At 35.3% G+C, this 18,786-nt stretch overlaps 1 protein-coding gene across 1 annotated transcript; it reads right to left on the bottom strand.

The window, feature by feature from the left end:
* Positions 1-15: 15 nt before the first annotated feature.
* LOC113098486 (glycophorin-C-like) lies at positions 16-17,442 on the bottom strand. The gene is made up of 3 exons (XM_026263595.1): positions 17,296-17,442; positions 2,407-2,436; positions 16-635 (listed from the first exon to the last, which is right to left on the bottom strand). The coding sequence occupies exons 1-3, from the start codon at positions 17,363-17,365 to the stop codon at positions 439-441; spliced, it is 297 nt and encodes a 98-aa protein (XP_026119380.1). The 5' UTR covers positions 17,366-17,442; the 3' UTR covers positions 16-438.
* Positions 17,443-18,786: the final 1,344 nt, after the last annotated feature.

Below are 18,786 nucleotides of genomic sequence, written 5' to 3'. Positions count from 1 at the left end.
AAACCTTTTTTATGGTCCAGGGTCACATATGTCATATATAGTATATCGAATATAGATATGAGACCAATTAATTTCACATTATTGTTTTGTAACAGTGTTGATTTCAGTGTCTTCATATATCCCCTATCATTCACATTCTGTCTAACGAGATCAAAGACTTTCCTTCCCTTCATCTGAATAGCATCTCATTCTCCTGAGCTGATGTTTGTTCAGACGCTCAGCTTTACAAGGAGTGTGGCGTATTCTTTCATCTGTACTCAATATTACCTCTTTCTGAGGAACAAATAAATATACACAATCTCAAATATAGAAGACATTTCACACGTTTGTTTCTGTTAGAAAACAGTTACTTCACCGCTCCAGCAAACAGGATTGAGGCTTCATGTGTGCCTGTAGGAGTTTATTATACGATGTGTATAAAGGGCCAGCTATTGTGTCTCATATGAAATACTCTTTCTTGCTCTCATCCATGGCGTCCTGCAGGGCAGGGTCTCCACGCAGAGCAGCGTCTGCTGTCTCCGCGAACTTTGTGCCCTTGGCCTCATTGGTATGATATGTGCCCTTGTGCTTGTACAGGTATCGCAGAATGACGGCCAGGAGGAGGATCAGGACCAGAACCACCACAGCAATGACAACTAGAACACACAGACGCAGAGAAAGAGAAGTTATATTAGAAGGGAACCTGGGGGATGCAGCTATAAGGTGAGAATGAATGTCCTGAAATAAACTGACTACACTGTTTTGAGTTCAGAGGAGCATTACTGGCCGTGTGTGTTGTTGTCAGTGGTTGAGACAGAAAAGGGTTTTTATAAGGATCATTGTTCTGGGTTTGTTATCTCAATAAATGTTGATTAATACAAGAAGAAAGGTAGATAATCAGGAAATTAGGTTTTTTTTTTTATGGTGTAAGTCAACAACATGCCACAAACACTATTGATTAAGTTTAACTTGTACTAAATCTAAAACATATTTCTCATTCAACAGCTGATGCCAATACCAATATCTAATGGTGGTTGATGGTCACAAGAATTTAATAGTACAAATGCATGATCATATTTTTTTCAGTAAATAAGATGTACACATTTTACATAATAAAAAATTGTGTTTTTTTATTACATAACTAAAACCATAAAAAAATAAATAAATAATAATAACTATAACTAAAATGGAAAAAGTAAAAAAAAAATATATATATATTTTTAAACTAACAAACAACAAAATTACTAAAACTTTAATTCAAATAAAAATGTAAGTAGAAAATATAAAAGTTAAAAGTACTTCAAATATTAATAAAAACTATGATAATGTAATAGCAAAAGACCAGTTCTGTTGATCAATATCTGCATTTGCCTGGTTGGCCGATTATGTTGAAATAAATATTGGCTGATTTATTAGTGGTCTATAACTAGTTTTTGTAATTTTATTTTCAACTCAACTTTTCTTAGCTATATTGAAGTGGGAATTTAACATAAACCATGTTTGACATCATGATATTAAAGTGAGAAGTTGGGGAAATGCGATAACAGAATGTTAGATTCAGATGTAAATTTAGCTAATGAAAAACTGTCAGACTTAAGCAATGAAAGCTAATCTTTAGAGTGCCCTGTCTGAAGAGAACAGCAGTAAACCACACAGCCCTAACAAACTATGCACAATAAAATACACAAATTTTCTTCTTATATGCCAGACCAGTTTCCTGAAAAAGGTTTTGAGGGCATGTATCATTAGAATCCTGCTGAGGTTTACTGATTCCAATTACTTCAGTGTTGAGAACAAACCCACACACTGATTATTCATGTGTAAATGAGCTAAAGTGAGACCACTGTGGTACTGGTACTTTTTTTTTTTTCTTTCTTTTTTTCTTTCTTTCTTTCTTTTTTTTTTTTTTTTTGCTCAGCCAGAGATCTTCTGAGGCCAGGAAACATCTTGTGCACAAATTACCTCTCATTTGTACAGAAATCTTCCAAGCCTCTCTGACCATCATCAAAGTGCTGTTCTCAAAATGTTCTTGTAACTACATACTCTGGAGGCAGAAAGCATCTTTTCCCACTGACTTTGAATAAGTAACATATTGCTAATATGTCATTATCATATAGAAGATATTTTACCAGTGCCCAGTTTTGCTCTGAAAATTTTTGAAATGGACTGGATATTTAGAAATGGATATAATCCTCTGTCTGCTGCCATTTACATCGCTGTTTAGAATCATTGTTTTGGACCTGTTTTGTCATCTACCACATCATTTCTTTCTGTGCCTCCAGAAGTGATAGGCCCTAAAAAAACAACTGTGTCCAGACTTAAATGCCCATAATTAGGTAGAAATATTGACTTAAGGTAAAAGATGCACAGTTTTAGTGAGATTAAGGCATGTTAGATGTGTGAAAGTCTGTGAGCTGCTACACTTACCTCCAACTATGGCTTCAAAGTATGGTCCCTCTAAAGACAAGAAGAAAATATTGTGATGAAGCAGAATTGTATATGTCAAACTGAATTTATTTTTTGAATGGGAATGCTCATATTGCATCATTTTGTCCATTTTGTAATATAGTTCTACTAACCTCCACAGATTTTAAGCATTTTAAGCAACTTTTTGATCAAAGTTAACATGTTATAAAAGTTAGCTCTGTTTTTCCATTTCTAAATGGCTACAGTTTTGAAAATGTTTGATGTAAGTGATTTTTTTTTTTTTTTTTTTGTGCAGCAGTGCAGCCATGCAACTCTACGACGAGATCCTTCCTGCCTCAATAATCCCTCACAAAACACATACTGTTGACTTTCCTCCTGTGTTATAATAACACACATGCATCTTTCATGATGCTTTGTTTTTATAGACAGCTGTCTCCCCTGTTGTATTGCAGCGAGACTCATTCTTTCCGTCACCATGGGGACAAAAAGCTCGTTAAAGAAAGTGATTGAAGGTAATCATGAATTATTGCAAAGGCAACATCTGCTGCCTTGACTTGACTTTCACTGAAGGACAGGCAAATCAAACATGTTGCTTTCAAAATGGAGATAGATCTAGTGAGACCCCAAAACTATTTTTAAACAGAAAGGATAATGCAGGCTTGACCAAGCAGATGCCCCCCAAACATGAACAATTAAGCTCCCTCATTAGTGTCTAATAACCTGTTACATTGTGATTAAAAGCTCATTGTGATATGGTGTTTACAGCCTGATTATATTTGGAGTAATTAAGGAGACACAGAACATTCACATTTGGGTAAAGTGAAGGGCATGAAGGTGTGTTTGAAGGTATAACAACCGCTCATGTGATCTTTAATGTCTCTTTATGAGTTCAATAATTAGTTGTCCTTTAAAAGGTGTAGTGATATGAAAATAAATAAATAAAATAAATGTCAACCTCACAGAGGCTCTCAACCAGTGAATTATTCATACATCAATCAAAAGTACTTCCAGCTCCATCATGGTTCTCTCTGCAGCATCTTTCCTCAAAACTTTATTAAAACTATGAAATATATGTCTTTAAAAGAGAGTCTGGTTTGTTTCGCAAAGTTATGATGATTTTACTTTGAGTCGTCACCATTATAGCATGCAGATGTGTGACCGGCTAACCTCAGAACTGTCCATGAAACCTCTGTTAGCTTCCTCTAGAAAGCAGGGAAGTCAGTAGTGACATCTAATGAAGCAAATTAATAAAAAATAAAGTAATTAATTATGGGTGACTGCAAATTTATACATTAATATTGGCAATTGAAAAACCTTTGCTTCTGTAATGCACACCACAAGACCAGGGACCACAACACAAACAAAAAAATGACCTAGTGCACCTTTAAAAATGCTAACGTGCTTTAGCTGGTAGGAAAGTTTGGAAAGTTGAATCGTTCAGAAGGGGCATGAAGGACACTGTTGTTTTCATATCTCATAGATCACGTTTTCATTTCTATAGAGTGAATAGAGAAGCAAACTGTTGAAATCTATTTAGGACTTGAAGCTGAAGTGTGGAATTTCTTCACCGAACCAAATTGCTAAAATAATGGTTCGCTTTCAAACAATCCTGTCACAGACTCACCACCGGCTGACCGATGCTACTCTAGTATGCTGGAACAAACGAAGCACTGTTTTGATAGCGCCACAGCATAAATGGCTTACTGTTAGCCTTTTTTGCATATTAAATTAAGATAGTAGATTTTTTATGACAAGCAGATGTGTGACACAGGGAGACCAGCAATTTCAGGCTAAAATATATGATGAATAATGGATATATTTCTTATTTTAGAGCAGAAATTCTCTATATAGTGGATGTTAAGCCCGTTATAAAAGATCTTTCTAAGTCATACTCAGCGTAGAGCCACAGCACCCCAGGACGGATTAAATCTCTGCTAAATTTGCCATGCAAACACGAGGGAGCCTGTCTCGCCTGGAGGCGTCCCCTCGTTAGCCTCGTTAGTGAAATCCGCCAGCCGCTGTGACATGGAGGAGGACATCTGTGCTGCGTGGCCAGATCTGAAGAACAGCTTCTTTTTTTTTCACAGCCTGCCTTGAAAGCCGACGGGCTGGACCTGAAAGATGATGAGGGCCAAAGGCATTCCACCCTCTCTCTCACTTCTGCCACACAGATCCAGGGCAGAGCAAACCCAGCAGCAAGACATTTGCTTTCATCACCTTCCCAGAAGTGGAGCTAATCTTGCCCAAAGCCGGCTTTTGAAGCGCACTGGTAATTGTCTCCCGATAGGATGGGTCGCAAAACCAGGAGCCAGAATGAATTCCAGTCCCTTCAGTTCTTGGGTGGGAAATGCATTAAGCTGATAATTTTCCAGCTTGAATTAATGGACATTTCTCATTGTTGCTCTGCCCAGTGCCCAAACTCTAAATCTGTCCAAATTTCAGCAAATTGGAGAACTACCAAAGCAATGGCATTTAGCTCTGATCTGAACATTTTATTCATGGGGACAACCAATGATCTGGCTGTCATCCGTTAGCCTCACACACATTGGACGACTAGGTTAAAAGTAGCCCTAAATAGTCTACTTTTAGACATCTACTAGAAATTGATTGATTCCCAAAGAACTTAATTGGTTCTTGAAGACACCAAAAATATTGCTTCCTCTTGTAGTCCAGAATCTATAATTTTGCATGCAGATTCTGCTGCTCTCTTTGGTTTTCATTAAATGTACCACAGAAAGCCCATCACCTCCCTAGGCAGGCTCTATAGTACATTGTCAAAACCGCAGGAATAGAGGTCCTTGTCTCATCTCAGAGGTGATGAAGTTTCAGGGCAGGCCTTCATGTTTCATGTAGAGAATTAACAGCTCCGATGTCTGTCAGGAAAGCACTCGACTGTGACCAACTGCCTGTGCCAAACTAACAGTGAAAACAGCCACTAAATGCCTCGCTAAACTCGCTCTTAGACATTCCTTTCCTCAATCTCTTTCTCTCTCTCTCACACACTTCTCAGATGATTGGCTGTTGTTTATTATTCATCATCCTTGTAAAAGAGCAGCTTAAAAATGCACTGGTGAACTTGAAAACTGAAAGTCCACCTCACTTAGGCAATCTCTGATATACATACACATACTGTACATACCAAAAGATATCACAGAGAAGTTTGTTTTCAGTGAAAATCAACCCAGTGGATTTCTTATAGTTTCCACTGAATGTTATAATGTATTATGTATAAATACATTTAAAAATTGAACAGATTACACACTTCAGCTTTAAACCAGCTGGTTTTAAAATGCAGGTCCAAATCCTACAATGTGAAGAAGCATTCAAAGCTAAGCAGCGTCCCTTTAAAAAGCCCATTTCCAGTAAGGACATTGACAATAGATGATAACCTGAGGGAGCTGCAGAGGAGCCTCAGCTTAAAATGAACCTCTAACAAACCATACAAATGCTCAGTCCTAGTTAATCAACATATTTTAATTACATACATCTCCGTGGTGCAGCAGTCACAGTGAGGAAGAATAAGGCCACCACATAGTCGAAAGTCTATGTCGAATCCTCCAAAAATTCCTAATGGATTTCAAACTGTTTTACATATTTTCTGCTCCTCAGAGGAGGTAGGAATAAGAATTCATTCCCACAATTCATTTAGTGCAAGGTTGTTCAACAGAGTCTGATGGGAATGTTGGTGAGACCTTGGAAAAGTTTAGTAAAAAGCTAAAAAATAAAAATAAACGATATTTAAAGATGAAAGCATGGCAAGTGTCATATATATATATATATATATATATATATATATATATATATATATATATATATATATATATATATATATATATACATACATATTTAAAAAATCATCTTTACAGTAATACATCTGTATAGGCTATATGATAAATAAGAAATGTAATTGTCTTTATATTTTGGAACAAATCATATTTTGGTGCCTATATGTCGTGATGATCTCCTCATTCATGCCTTTTCAAAACACTATGGAATTAAAAAGTTTGAAGGTTTAAAGTACAACTGACCTACTCTCTTCACAGTGATATGTTTTATGTATCAAGCTCAAAATGACTTGTAAACCCTTATCAGACTTGAGATTGTAAAAAGGAAATATTGATCATCACGTTATTTACTGAGTCTGCAATGCACAGATCCACATCAAGAAAGGCCTCAAAACAGCCTTGAGTGAAAACATGTAAGCCCATCAATAAATCTCTCATTTACTGGTCAGGAGCTCTTCTCAGATTCCTACGTGCCACCAAGGCTATTCAGACCTTTAAATCCTCCTCTTAAACAGGTTTTACGATAGTCATTTCTATCAGACTTGAGAGGACCAGTCACTGTATTTCTACACTGTATTGTCTGTGATGTGACTGCCCTGTAAGATCATATCAGAAAATTGATGATTGAGGAAGCTTGTGTCAAGGCCAAAGGATGCTCATCAGCCTCCCCATGTAATGAAGAATTGTTATATCGAATCAGAAATTACTGTCTTACACTGTTTTACACCTTTAAGGTGCAGTCATATTTGCAAAAGGTCTATTGTCTGCTGTCAATGTAGTGATGTATAAAGCACAGCTCACACAGAAGGCACTTTAAACCAAGCAGTTTTCTGTTTGCATAATCAACTTTAACCCACTGCAAAATCTGCATAGGGAAAATGTCCACCATCATGCAAAATTCCTGATTGCATGGACTCTAATTAAAATAAGTGTTTTGTTTTTTTGTTTTTGCCCGCAAAAATGTGCCTAACTACTTTAAATGTGAAGCCACATATATAGAGAAACACATTTTTAAACATTGCTTGGCAGTGACTTAACATGTTGGGTGCCTGACAAAAAAAAAAACAGAAAAGAAAAGAAAACAAGACAAGACAAAACAGAAGAAAACACACACAAAAAAGAACAATTTGTACATATACTTACATAAACAAAAGAAGCAAAATTGCATATGAGAGATGTTTGTAGAAATAATAAATTTTTTATTATGCCTTATTGCAAGATTTTTTAATTAAAAATTCTAAATAAATTCATTCTTCAAAGTAAATGTATCTTATTTAAAAAAAAAAAATCTACAAGAAAACAAGCTAAATATTTTTTTCTTACTATTTTCTCTAATGCAAATTAGAAGAAAATCTATTTTTTTTAAATTATTCAGCTGAAATTATTATTCATTATTGAAAATAATTAAGTTGTGCAGTAATATTACACCTGTGGTCAGATGCATACACTGCTTAGACTAGTGTTAAAAGTAAATCATCTAATTTTTAATTTTGGTCCTAACTTTTTGAAGTCAGTCACATGAAAATGTAGATTGATCTAATCTGAATCCAAAAGTAAGACTGATTACCACATACATGTTTAGGCAACTGGCCGCTAATGTTCATGTATAGTACATTAACTAATTGAATTCTGGTTTAGAAGTAAGTGAGTTATTCATTGAGTCAGTAGACCAGAGCTGAAGTAGCATAAGAAGGTTAATCACATCAAACTATTGCATCGATTTGCATCATGCAACACCCATACAGCTCACTGAGCACAGACAGGGCAGCCACCGGGACAGCAGGTGCAAGCATATATTACTCAAGAGCTCAATGGTGATTATAACCCTAAATTCATAACCGTGCTGGGCTGAGATGGAGGAGACAGAATGAGGAAACCACATGCTAGTCTCCTTCCATTCCTAAATGAAAAATGAGCCGAGTACAGAAGACAGGGAAGGAAACAGGAGTAGTAGATGTGACTAATGGAGTGAGATTTCAGCATGTCTTGGAGGAGGAGAGAGGGTGGGAAGCGTGCTGAAAGCTTGTGCTGTTACATTGAGGAGGGGAGAGAAGGACAGATTTCTGTTATTGAGCTGGGCAGTCTCATAAGGGAACCGACGCTGTAGAAAATTTCATCCTGTCCAACCTCAACACAAATCTACTGAAATTTTACAAATATATAACACTGGTATTTTTTAACCCTGTAAGCCCACCCCTTAACCATATTGCATAAGACCTGTTCACACCAAGAACAATGACTATAAAGATAACAATAATGATGACTTTATTAGCACCCATCCATTACTCTGTAATTATAAGTGTGTACTGCACTTTTGTCATCTGCTTTAAATGCTCAAGCTCTTTAAAGTTATTCTAATTATTATTATTCTGGCTGTCAATGTTTTATCGGACATCAGCTGGATTTAAAAAAAAAAACTGATTCCATAAATATTGTTACAGTGGTTGTTGGACTCCCCTATTTTTTATAGAACTGGAATGACTATTAAAACTATGCAGATATCTTTACTATAGTCCTTGGTGTGAACAGGCTTTAGTATATAAAAAACAACAACAAAAAAACAAATATCAAAGTTGTCTATGTGGCACATTCAAACATATTCCAAGTCTTCTGAAGCAATCTGATTTGGGTTAGGAAAAGTTCTTCACTGAAAATCTCCACTGCAGTTCGCAAATTTATTCAAACGTGTCATAATCAGAAACAAGACACAAGAGCCATTGACACTGCTGACATCAAACCTGTCGTGCAGCCACTTGCTTCAAATGCTTCAATGAGTATGAACAAGATTTGAGAGCTACCATTAAAGGGAAAGATTTTCAGAGAATAATGACCCAAAGGTTTCATTGTTCACTGCAAAAAATAGCTGCAAAAAGCTTGATGTGCTCTCCACTGAATAAAGAAACTCAGGATATTGAAATGACCAACAGGATGAACACAGCAGGAGAGTGATATCTGAAAGTCAGTTGAATATGACACAAGATTAACAGTGGAGCATTTCCTGATAGGCAAATTCAAACTGCCACAAAAACTGCCAAATGGTAGAACAGTTGCTACAAGTGTAAAAACACTGAATTATGCCCTCATTTTCTGAGCCATGACCTAGTTTATAGTGTCATTAAGCAGAAAATCATCCTGCTGTTTTCATCGTGCTTCATCTCGCTCAAGCTAAAAACATTTGGGCTCTGTAAAATGTATGATTTTTTTTAAGTCTCTTTAGCTCATCAGTACAGCTTTGATTTGATTAAAAATGCAGTAAAAACTGAAATATTCTAAAATATTATTTCAATTTAAAAATATATTTTAAAATGTAATTGATTCCTGTGATGCCACAGCTGTGAAGGCTAGGTTTTTTTTTTTTCAAATAAAACTAAATAGGCTTACACTTTATTTTAAGGTGTCCTTGTTTTACAAGTACTGAGTAATATTATTTAACTACATGTACTTACTATACGTTTAGGGTTACGATTATGGTTTGGTTTGGGGTTACTTGCATGTAATTACAGTATGCATCATTTATTTTTGTGATTGCACTTTATTTTACAGTATGTGTACTTACATGTACTTATAGTGTAGTTACAGTGTATTTATCTAATAACGTTCTGGTAATACAAGGTAACTACATGGGGTAGGATTAGGTTTAGGGGTAGGTTCAGAGTTAGTACCTAGTTATTACATAGTTATTGTAATTACTATAATATGTACATAGTATGTACATTGGGAACAGGTCTGTAAAATAAAGTGTTACCATTTTTGTTATAATAGTAAGTAGGCTAACTTACATGTAACGTGTAACAAGCGCATCTTAAAATAAAGTGTTACCCCTAATAGCATATCCTGTAATGACAGTGACAGTTAAGTGCAAACAAACCAAACCATCAAAACACAAAAACAGTTTTATTTTAGTGTTTGGTGGTACAGCGTTCACTAGCTTTATGAAAGAGTGCTGGTTTGAAAGTGGATCCACCCCAACAGCTGTGCAACTAAACACACAAGCAGCTCACTCTTCCACACCATTACACAGCCACACATCTCTCTTTACGTTTATAACACCCTCACTTCCTATTCATAATCTTTACACAGACTCGTCAGTAAGTGGCCAATAACAGTCACTTATATTGTACATGGACATCTATAGATTCTAAATGTCAGTTGCAGTTTTTCTGTATTTTGACTCCAGTCATAACAGGTCACTTGGCTTTGTCAGCGTCCCAAAACTATTGCCTTTTTTTAACCCTTACATAAGCTGGTGTGAATCACCCTTGAGAAATCGTATGCACTTCAAAGAGCGAATCCACCATATTCCTTTGAGCGGCGACACAATGGCTCCGAATGGCCTCTGCTGCCTAGATGGCTTCATTCATCATCTGGATATGCCTCACAATGCCATGTGCCATAATCAAAGCAGCATAATTATTATTATGATATTCATTTCTATAGATGGCACTTGCCCTTGAGAAGGTCAGTCTATCATCTTTGGGACTAGAACATCTAATCTTTGCGAGCGGCGAAAGTGTGAGAAATAGATTGAGAATCGCAGGAAAATATGTAAGAGAAGGAAATTGCAAATGACCCCGAGGTCACTTGGCCACAGATACAGTTATTCAGTGGCCCAGAAATCAGATTGTGGTGCTGAGGGGGAGGAAAAATCAAATTGAGAAAAAGGACTGGAGGCGACAGAGTGCACGGAAAGGGTTTTAAAGTTTTCAGACTTTCCATTGCAAGTTTATAAGTACAGACATGACATTACCATCTTCATCCGCCTGTCCTGCAGGTAAAGGATTAGCCGTTTCACACCACAAGCATCAGCAGAGCCTATGTGAAGCAGCAGCCTGCAACAACATAACTTTTGTACCTCTCCTCCTCTTATATGCAATAATGAAACCCTTTGTTTGAAAAAAAAAAACAAGCAAACACATTTTGTTCTCGGTCAGCTTACAGACCATTCACATGATGTGATTTTCCAATGATTTTCGAGTGATCTGAACCCTCAAAATCAAAAGGTCCACTAGATTGTGCATATACACTAAACATGTCCAGCTCACGGTTAATAGAGTATATTTTGATATGCCTTTTTGGGTATAAGACAGAAAAGAAGATGAAGAAAATGAAGAATATACAGGCTTAATTATTCACATTTTTGTACAGATTTAAATATATGATATGATGAGAAACTTTTTTTTTTTTACCTAAAAATTAATTGTTTCAGTTTTCACTATGTGAAAGTGAATTAAAAGATTAGTTCACTTCCAGAATATAAATAATAAAAAAATCCTGATAATTTATTCACCCCCAGGTCAGTTTCAGTGCAGCTTCAAAGGGCTCTACACAATCCCAGACGAAGAATAAGTGAAATGGTCCATCATTTTCAAAAAAAAAAAAAAAAAAAAAAAAAAAAAAAATACACATTTATATCCTTTTTATCCACAAATGCTCATCTTGCCCTAATTCTTTGATGTGCGTCTATGATATTACATAATGGCATTGGAAAGGTCACGAGCGATTAGTTCTTCATCTGTAGGATAGGGTGAAGAATTCCATGTCATTTCCTCCTCAAACTTTAAAATTGGCCGATATTGTTGTTTTATCTTTTTTTTTTTTTTTTTTTTTAAGAGGGCACGATTTCAGAAAAAGAAAAAGATTGATCGTTTGACTAGATAAGACACTTACGGGATCGTGTAGAGCCTTTTAAAGCTGCATTAAAACTGCAATTTGGACCTTCAATCCATTGGCCAGCACTGAATTCCACTATATTGAGAAAGATTCTGGAATGTTTTCCTCAAAAAATTTCTTTTCGACTGAAGAAATAGAAGATATGTTGGATGACACAAGGGTGAGTAAATTATCCAATTTGTATTCCGGAAGTGAACTATTCTTTTGAATTTTTGTAAGTAGACCTACACCGTTTATGTCATTTTATTTATATTTATGTCATTTGTATACTTTCTTTGTTGCAATGTGAAAGGGAAAGTTTCCCTATCATTTACTCAAATTCATGTCGCTCTAAACAAACCCCTAGGGGGCGCACCACAAATTTTAAGAAGGGTAATGTAATAAATACATGCTGTTTATGTGACCTTAATGTTAAAGTTGCAATGAAATGGAAAAAGTGACTTTTTTTTTCATATTATGTCATACATTGAAGTGATTTTTTGAAAAAGATGTATGGCATGGACTGGATCAAACCATCCTGAACTCATGATGGAAACGTAATTCTGGGAACTTTTTTGCGAAATGCAAAATAATATGTAGCACTATGTACATTTTGTGACATATTTGATGTTAAATGTCCACTGAGTGGCGCGAAAAGTGTGTTAATTTTTTTTCCCACTGAAACTATAAAATTTTATCTGGTGTTGGTTTTATATGAGTCACCACTTTTCTGACTTGAAATGTCAGATGAATGGTGCTATAACTGTAATGCGTTTTAAAATAACGTACTATTTGCACCAAATCCTTTACCTACCAGATAGTATGAAACCAGCGGATGTGACGTAAAAGCCTGTTACGTCCAGAAAATGAAACTTATGGAGCTGTAATCATAACTGTGTAAGAACACAATTAGTGCTCTCTGTTTTACAGCTTCTAGTGTTCATTGCTTTTGGAAACTGCAGTGATATGTACTTATATGTTTTTGCAAAAAGGTTTCCACAGGTTCGTTTCCATGATGAGATCAGGTTCACTAAAGATCCAGAAGATTAAGTTAAGATATTGTCATTAAGATTTAAGGTCAAAAATTCAATAAAATAAAATTTAAAGATGAATCGTTCACAACAACTGAATTTAGAAAATATATTGCATAAATGTTTATGTCATGTTAACTTTAAGGCAAAGTTTTGTAAGGCTTATGGTTTGAGGGATGTTAAAAAATGTTGTTTTCCTCAATCAAATTGCCTTGTCTGCTCATGACACCTATATCCTCTCCACAAAAATTCTGTCAGTTCCAACACATCTTGACAATTTTTTTTTTGTCAAATTTAAAACATATTAATGGAGGATCATACGGGTCATTGCATCTGTTCCCAAATACAATCTCTAAACAGAAAGTGTAAGTCTATTAAAAGCTACTAACTTCCTTCTGGTGCTGCTGTGAGGCTCATCATGAGTTCAGCACTGAGTTCAAGCTCACTGGTATGTGGGGCTAGTCAGCTAGTTATAAGAATCTGAATATTGTACACACACACACACACACACACACACACACAAAGTCCTGTGGGAGTCTCAGTTTAAGAGCGCTTCACAATCCCTCTTTCTCTGCCTTTCTGCAACTGATTTCCTCAAACAATCTGGTGTTTCTCTCCATCTCTCTCTTTCCTTCATGGCCTGAGGTCACATCTGCCTGGGATTTGAGGCTCAAGTGGTAACCGTTCCTATCTCACCCGGCCTATGTCACGCATCTCGCCTCGAAAGAATACCTCTCCCTCTGCTCTCCACCACACTCTCAGATTCCCTCATTCAAGCTGAAAGTCGGTGATTCTCTGAGAGAAAAGGCCTTTTCAATGAGTTTACTAATGGGCATGTGCTCTCATGAGCCAGTCAAGTGACTGCAGGCCCACTGAGGTTGATTTTGGACAGCTGGTTAAGAACAGTGCCTGTTTCCGTCAGTAATAATATAAAGAGCCTGCTGTTGATTCTCCAACATTCCTGTGGACGGACATACACATAGAGAGAGATAAACTGTTTTAAAGCTGGATTTTATTCCTAATGATATCATGCTGGTTCTAAAGACTTATAATAAAACTGAAGAAAGCTGAATAATTAACTTACTGCATTGCATCTGTGTTTATTTAAACAAAAATAAAAGATTTTAACTTTTTTATCAATTTTTTTATTCAAAGAGTAAATGGTTAGCAGATTTTAGATGGTGTTTATCAAAATTGTTAATTGTAATACAAAGAATTGTAGCCAATACTTAAATAAATAGTTAGAGATTTCATATTTCAGTATTTCTTTTTAATAAGAAATCAGTATTTTTTGTTTTGTTAATGCTGAGTATTTGGAATTTCTGTAATAATGAGGTAAACATAAAATAAAAAAATGATATATTTTTTATAGTTACAAAGTTTCAATGTTTATAAAAACCATAAAACCAATAACTAAAATTATTATTATTAAAATAAAATTATTAAAATATTGAATTGTTATTGTCATCATTATTTTTGAAAGTTTGTAAAACATAACCATCCTTGAACTTGTCATAACGTAAGATAAAACATTACTAGTTTAGTAACCTCTGTGGTCCATTACAGCTACAAACACAGATGTGCAGACTGCCCTTCATTTAACAGTTCCCAATTAAAAACAATGCCATGGCGTAAGTGTCAATGCAAGGTGAATGTGCATGCAGCTGTTGGCCTGCAGCAGGATACAGACCAACAAGCGTTTTGTTTTCCATCACATACTGGGGGACTTGGATGTGTGAGCTTTCAGAACAGAAGATAAATCAACATTTTGGCTCGCTGTTTTGTTGCTGTGAGGAACACATACACACACTCACTCAGTGTTCGTCCTGTAGCTAAGAAACATCTACAACCCCTCTGGTTCTAACTTTGTTTCATCCTCCACCAAGAACAAAGCAAAGTCTTGTCCTGTTTCTCTTATTTGTTTTCTCTCTTCTCCTAGCTTTTACCTCTAATGTTTGAGCCATCTTCTTACTTGTTTGAGATCTATTTCATTTATCTCTAAATAAATGTAAAAACTTAACCTGTCACATCAGTAAGTCATCAGATAGCATTGTACTACCCTCGTCCGTCTCCACAGGCTCAGCTTATGCCCCTTTTTAATGATTATTTAAACTCACCACTATGCCAACACACAACAGGTGATGACCTGGCTTCTTTGAAAACTGATCCTAAGCCTGTGATCTAAAATACAACCTTGAAACTGATCCCAGATCTGTGCCGTGACTTCATCACAATGCACACAGCATCTTTTTTAGAATTACAGAAAAGTATAGGGATAGTGATTTTCCCTGAAGATTTCATGAATCCATTTCTAAAAGTCACATGTTGGAGTACAATAAAAAAAAATAAAAAAATCGGTATTTCTTCCATTATGTTTTTTTTTTTTTTTAATGCTCTTTTGAGTCTCAGTTTTCATTATTTTAAGAGACAGCAAATCAAACGAAAGAAAGATGCAGAGTGAAAGTGAATTTCAAGTGCTTTACAACTTCTATGAGGTTCAGTTTTTTAAACTTTCTACAGTATAAAATATCTATTAGAGTACCACAATGTACTGGGTATTTCTAAAAAAACATCAGAATGCATGAATATTCAATTTTTGAAATGCCACCAACAGATATTCTTAAAGATTAATGGGGTATAATTAATGCCAGGAAATGCCAGCCCCAAATCTTGGCGCCTTGGTCTGGAGGTTGTTTATTTAATGTAAAGATTTCAGGTCCTTAATTTAGTTTGCATTATTAGACATAATTACATTAAATATGATTTAATGTTAAAATGTAAAATGTATAAGGTTACAATTATGTAACTTTTAATGGACTATAGGTTATTTAATTGTTTTAACAGGTATTAAACAGACATAATTATTTAACCTCAATTATGAAAATGATATAGTTTCTATTTTTTTTTCATAGTTTTTTTTTCTTCCTGTCATTTAACTTTAACATCCTGTGGGTGTGGACAATGCAATTCAAATTCCAACTCATTTATTAAAAGGGATGTTACATTTAACAATGTTACATTTTTGCATGTTTTATCTTATCCCTTTTTTAGCATCAAGTTTTTCTAAACGCTAACACACATCCTTTCCATGTAAAAGCTTATTCCCCAAACTTGCCAGATCACAGTAGCCTTTTGCAGCCCCCAGAATCCAGAATCGGTCTGTATCAGAAATATCACCATGCACAGTAAACTCAGCACTATTTTTGGGGGGCGTGTTTTCATTGCTTTCTAATTTGCATAATTATCTCCAGTGCTAAAACAATGTAAACAACATGTGTAAACAACATGTGTAAACAAAGGACGTTATCAGCTGGTACAATTCATTCATGGTGAATTATTCTCAAACTGTAATAATACAGATTTCTGTTGATTATTAAGAGCTTTGCTGTATTTTGACTCTTATGGGCTTGTTATGCTCTCGGCTATGTTTTCACAGCTGGTTGTTCACGATCTAGTAAACATATTCCATATCTCATATTCAGAGCTGTACCTCACCACCGTCACCCTCTGTCTGGTACACCAGCAGTTCCAAAGCTAGTACAACGCAACAGTTAGCGAACAACAAAAGGTCCACAAAATGGTTTGATGTTTCACATGTTTCACTATACCTTCATGTGATAAAGCACATATGATTGTTATTCACATACTATACATAAGGAAAATATAACAGAGGTGTTTTTTTTATTAATACACTCTTCAAATTTTGGGGGTCAGCATGATTTGGTCAGTTTAATGCATTGCTCAATGAAAGTATATATATATATATATATATATATATATATATATATATTATTATTATTATTTTTTTTTTTTATGAAATCAAGACATACTTTCATTAAGCAATGCATTAAAATTGACCAAAAGTCAGACATTAAGGACAGAATGTCATCATAGATCTCCATTTTTTTTCAGACTTTCTATTCAGAATCTTTAAAACCGTTTTGCAGTTTAACAAAAATATTAAACTGCACAACTGTTTTCTACATTGATAATACTAAATCTTTCATGAGCACCAAATCAGCATATTAGAATGATTTCTGAAGGATCATGTGGCACTGAAAACTGAAGTAATGAAAGTTTTTAAATAAATTAAAATAGAAAATAGAAGACGGTTGTTTTGAAAAAAAAAAAAAAAAAAAAAAAAAAAAAATATATATATATATATATATATATATATATATATATATATATATATATATATAGCAGTGAATAATGTAAACTACAATCATATATCGTACCTTACAAAAATATCACACACACATAAAGCACACATCTGATCCCACACATATCAATTCAGAGCAGTCTGCTCTTCTAAATGTCACCAATCCACATCCAAACACACCCATTTGATAACACTGCACTTTGTCGTCGCAGCTTGTGCTGACACTCATTCAGTTCAGTGCACAGAACTACAAAATACTTACGAATAGATATGGGTGATGTGTCAGATTTGCTTTCAGTGGGGGTTACGCTACGTTCTGTGGAGTTGGCCATTACAGACGTGTGAAGGAATATTTGGCAGTGAGATTGAGGGGGACAGCTGTGGGAGAGTCTTCTCAGGAATGATGAGATGTCTGTAGAAAGAAAGAGAGAACAATTGCTTCACTCCAATGTGCTCTCAGGGAAACAGAGCGAGGAAATAGCAGGAAGGTGCTGTTTATGTTCCAAGATAAAGCACATAACAGATTACTTCATCCAAATCCCAATGTGAATACTGAATAATATTTGCACTTGATATTCTAATGTTATCCGTTATTTACATTAGCTGCACTGCATGTTTAGATATCATTAGGAAATTGTTAAGCATGTTTGTTTAGTACGTTTTTACCTTGGCTGATACCGATAGGTCAAAGATCTCTTTAATGTAAACAAAACCTGACTCCCAAACACAATGTTTTTCCCATTTAGACCGCATAAAGAGGATGTGACAAAAAGGCAGCAAGATGCCACATCTCTAGCCAGCAATGTTCATCTGAGGCTTGTGTGGCTTTCTAGCTATTTTATGAATATATGTTATAAAGTTCCTTAAAATTGCTGGAAAAAAGCTCTGTTTGTGACACAACACAACGGGGTTGATAATTTGAAGGGACAAATCAGAGGCTAATTCTAAAGCTGCAATTATTATTTTACATGTACCTCACTGTTGAGTTAATGTGTGCTTTTTAAAGGGGATTCAACCGTCTTGCAGGTGTCAGTGAGTCAGTGGATACTGGCTCACCACCTACACACAATGTGCAGTCCACTTCTCTATTGCTTAATGGTTTAATGTGACTACACTTGCTCCACACTATATGACCATTCACCGCTCTCACTGAAAATAAATTGGGTCCTGGCAACCTAATCTGGGTGGTGTGGGAGTCATAATGCATTTTAAACACTAACATCTAATGTTTTTTTTCCAAAATCTAAAGTTTTATGAGCAAGGTCTGATAGACTGATAAAAAGTGACAGTAAATTCATTTATAATGTTAAAAAAGAATGTTACAACACTTAGGAAAAAAAAAAAAAAGTTGAGAAAGCTCAAAAGTTTAAGGCAACCAGCTTCAGCAGACTTCTGAGTTCTCAACTTGTTTTCAGTTTATAAACTTAAACTTTTAGGTTTTCCCAATTTTTTTACAGTGAAGGTCACAGTGTCCACAAAAATATGAAACAGCAAAACTGTTTACTGAGAAATGTTTACTGAGCAGCAAATCAGCATATTGGAATGATCTCTGAATGATCATGTGACACTGAAGACTGAAGTAATGGCTACTGAACATTCAGCTTTCCCATGTCTACCTTAAATTGAAATAAAATGTTTTTGATCAAATAAATGTAGCCTTGCTGAGCTTCTAACTTTTGAACAATAGTGTACCATCAGGTGACAGGTTTGTTGATATAGCAAATGAAATATTCAGAATTCAACTGAATTGAGA

The sequence above is a fragment of the Carassius auratus genome, unplaced genomic scaffold, assembly GCF_003368295.1.
Source record: "Carassius auratus strain Wakin unplaced genomic scaffold, ASM336829v1 scaf_tig00216569, whole genome shotgun sequence".
Classification (NCBI taxonomy): Eukaryota; Metazoa; Chordata; class Actinopteri; order Cypriniformes; family Cyprinidae; genus Carassius; species Carassius auratus.
The sequence above is the reverse complement of the archived record's forward strand: the minus strand, read 5'-3'. Positions and strand labels throughout refer to the sequence as shown.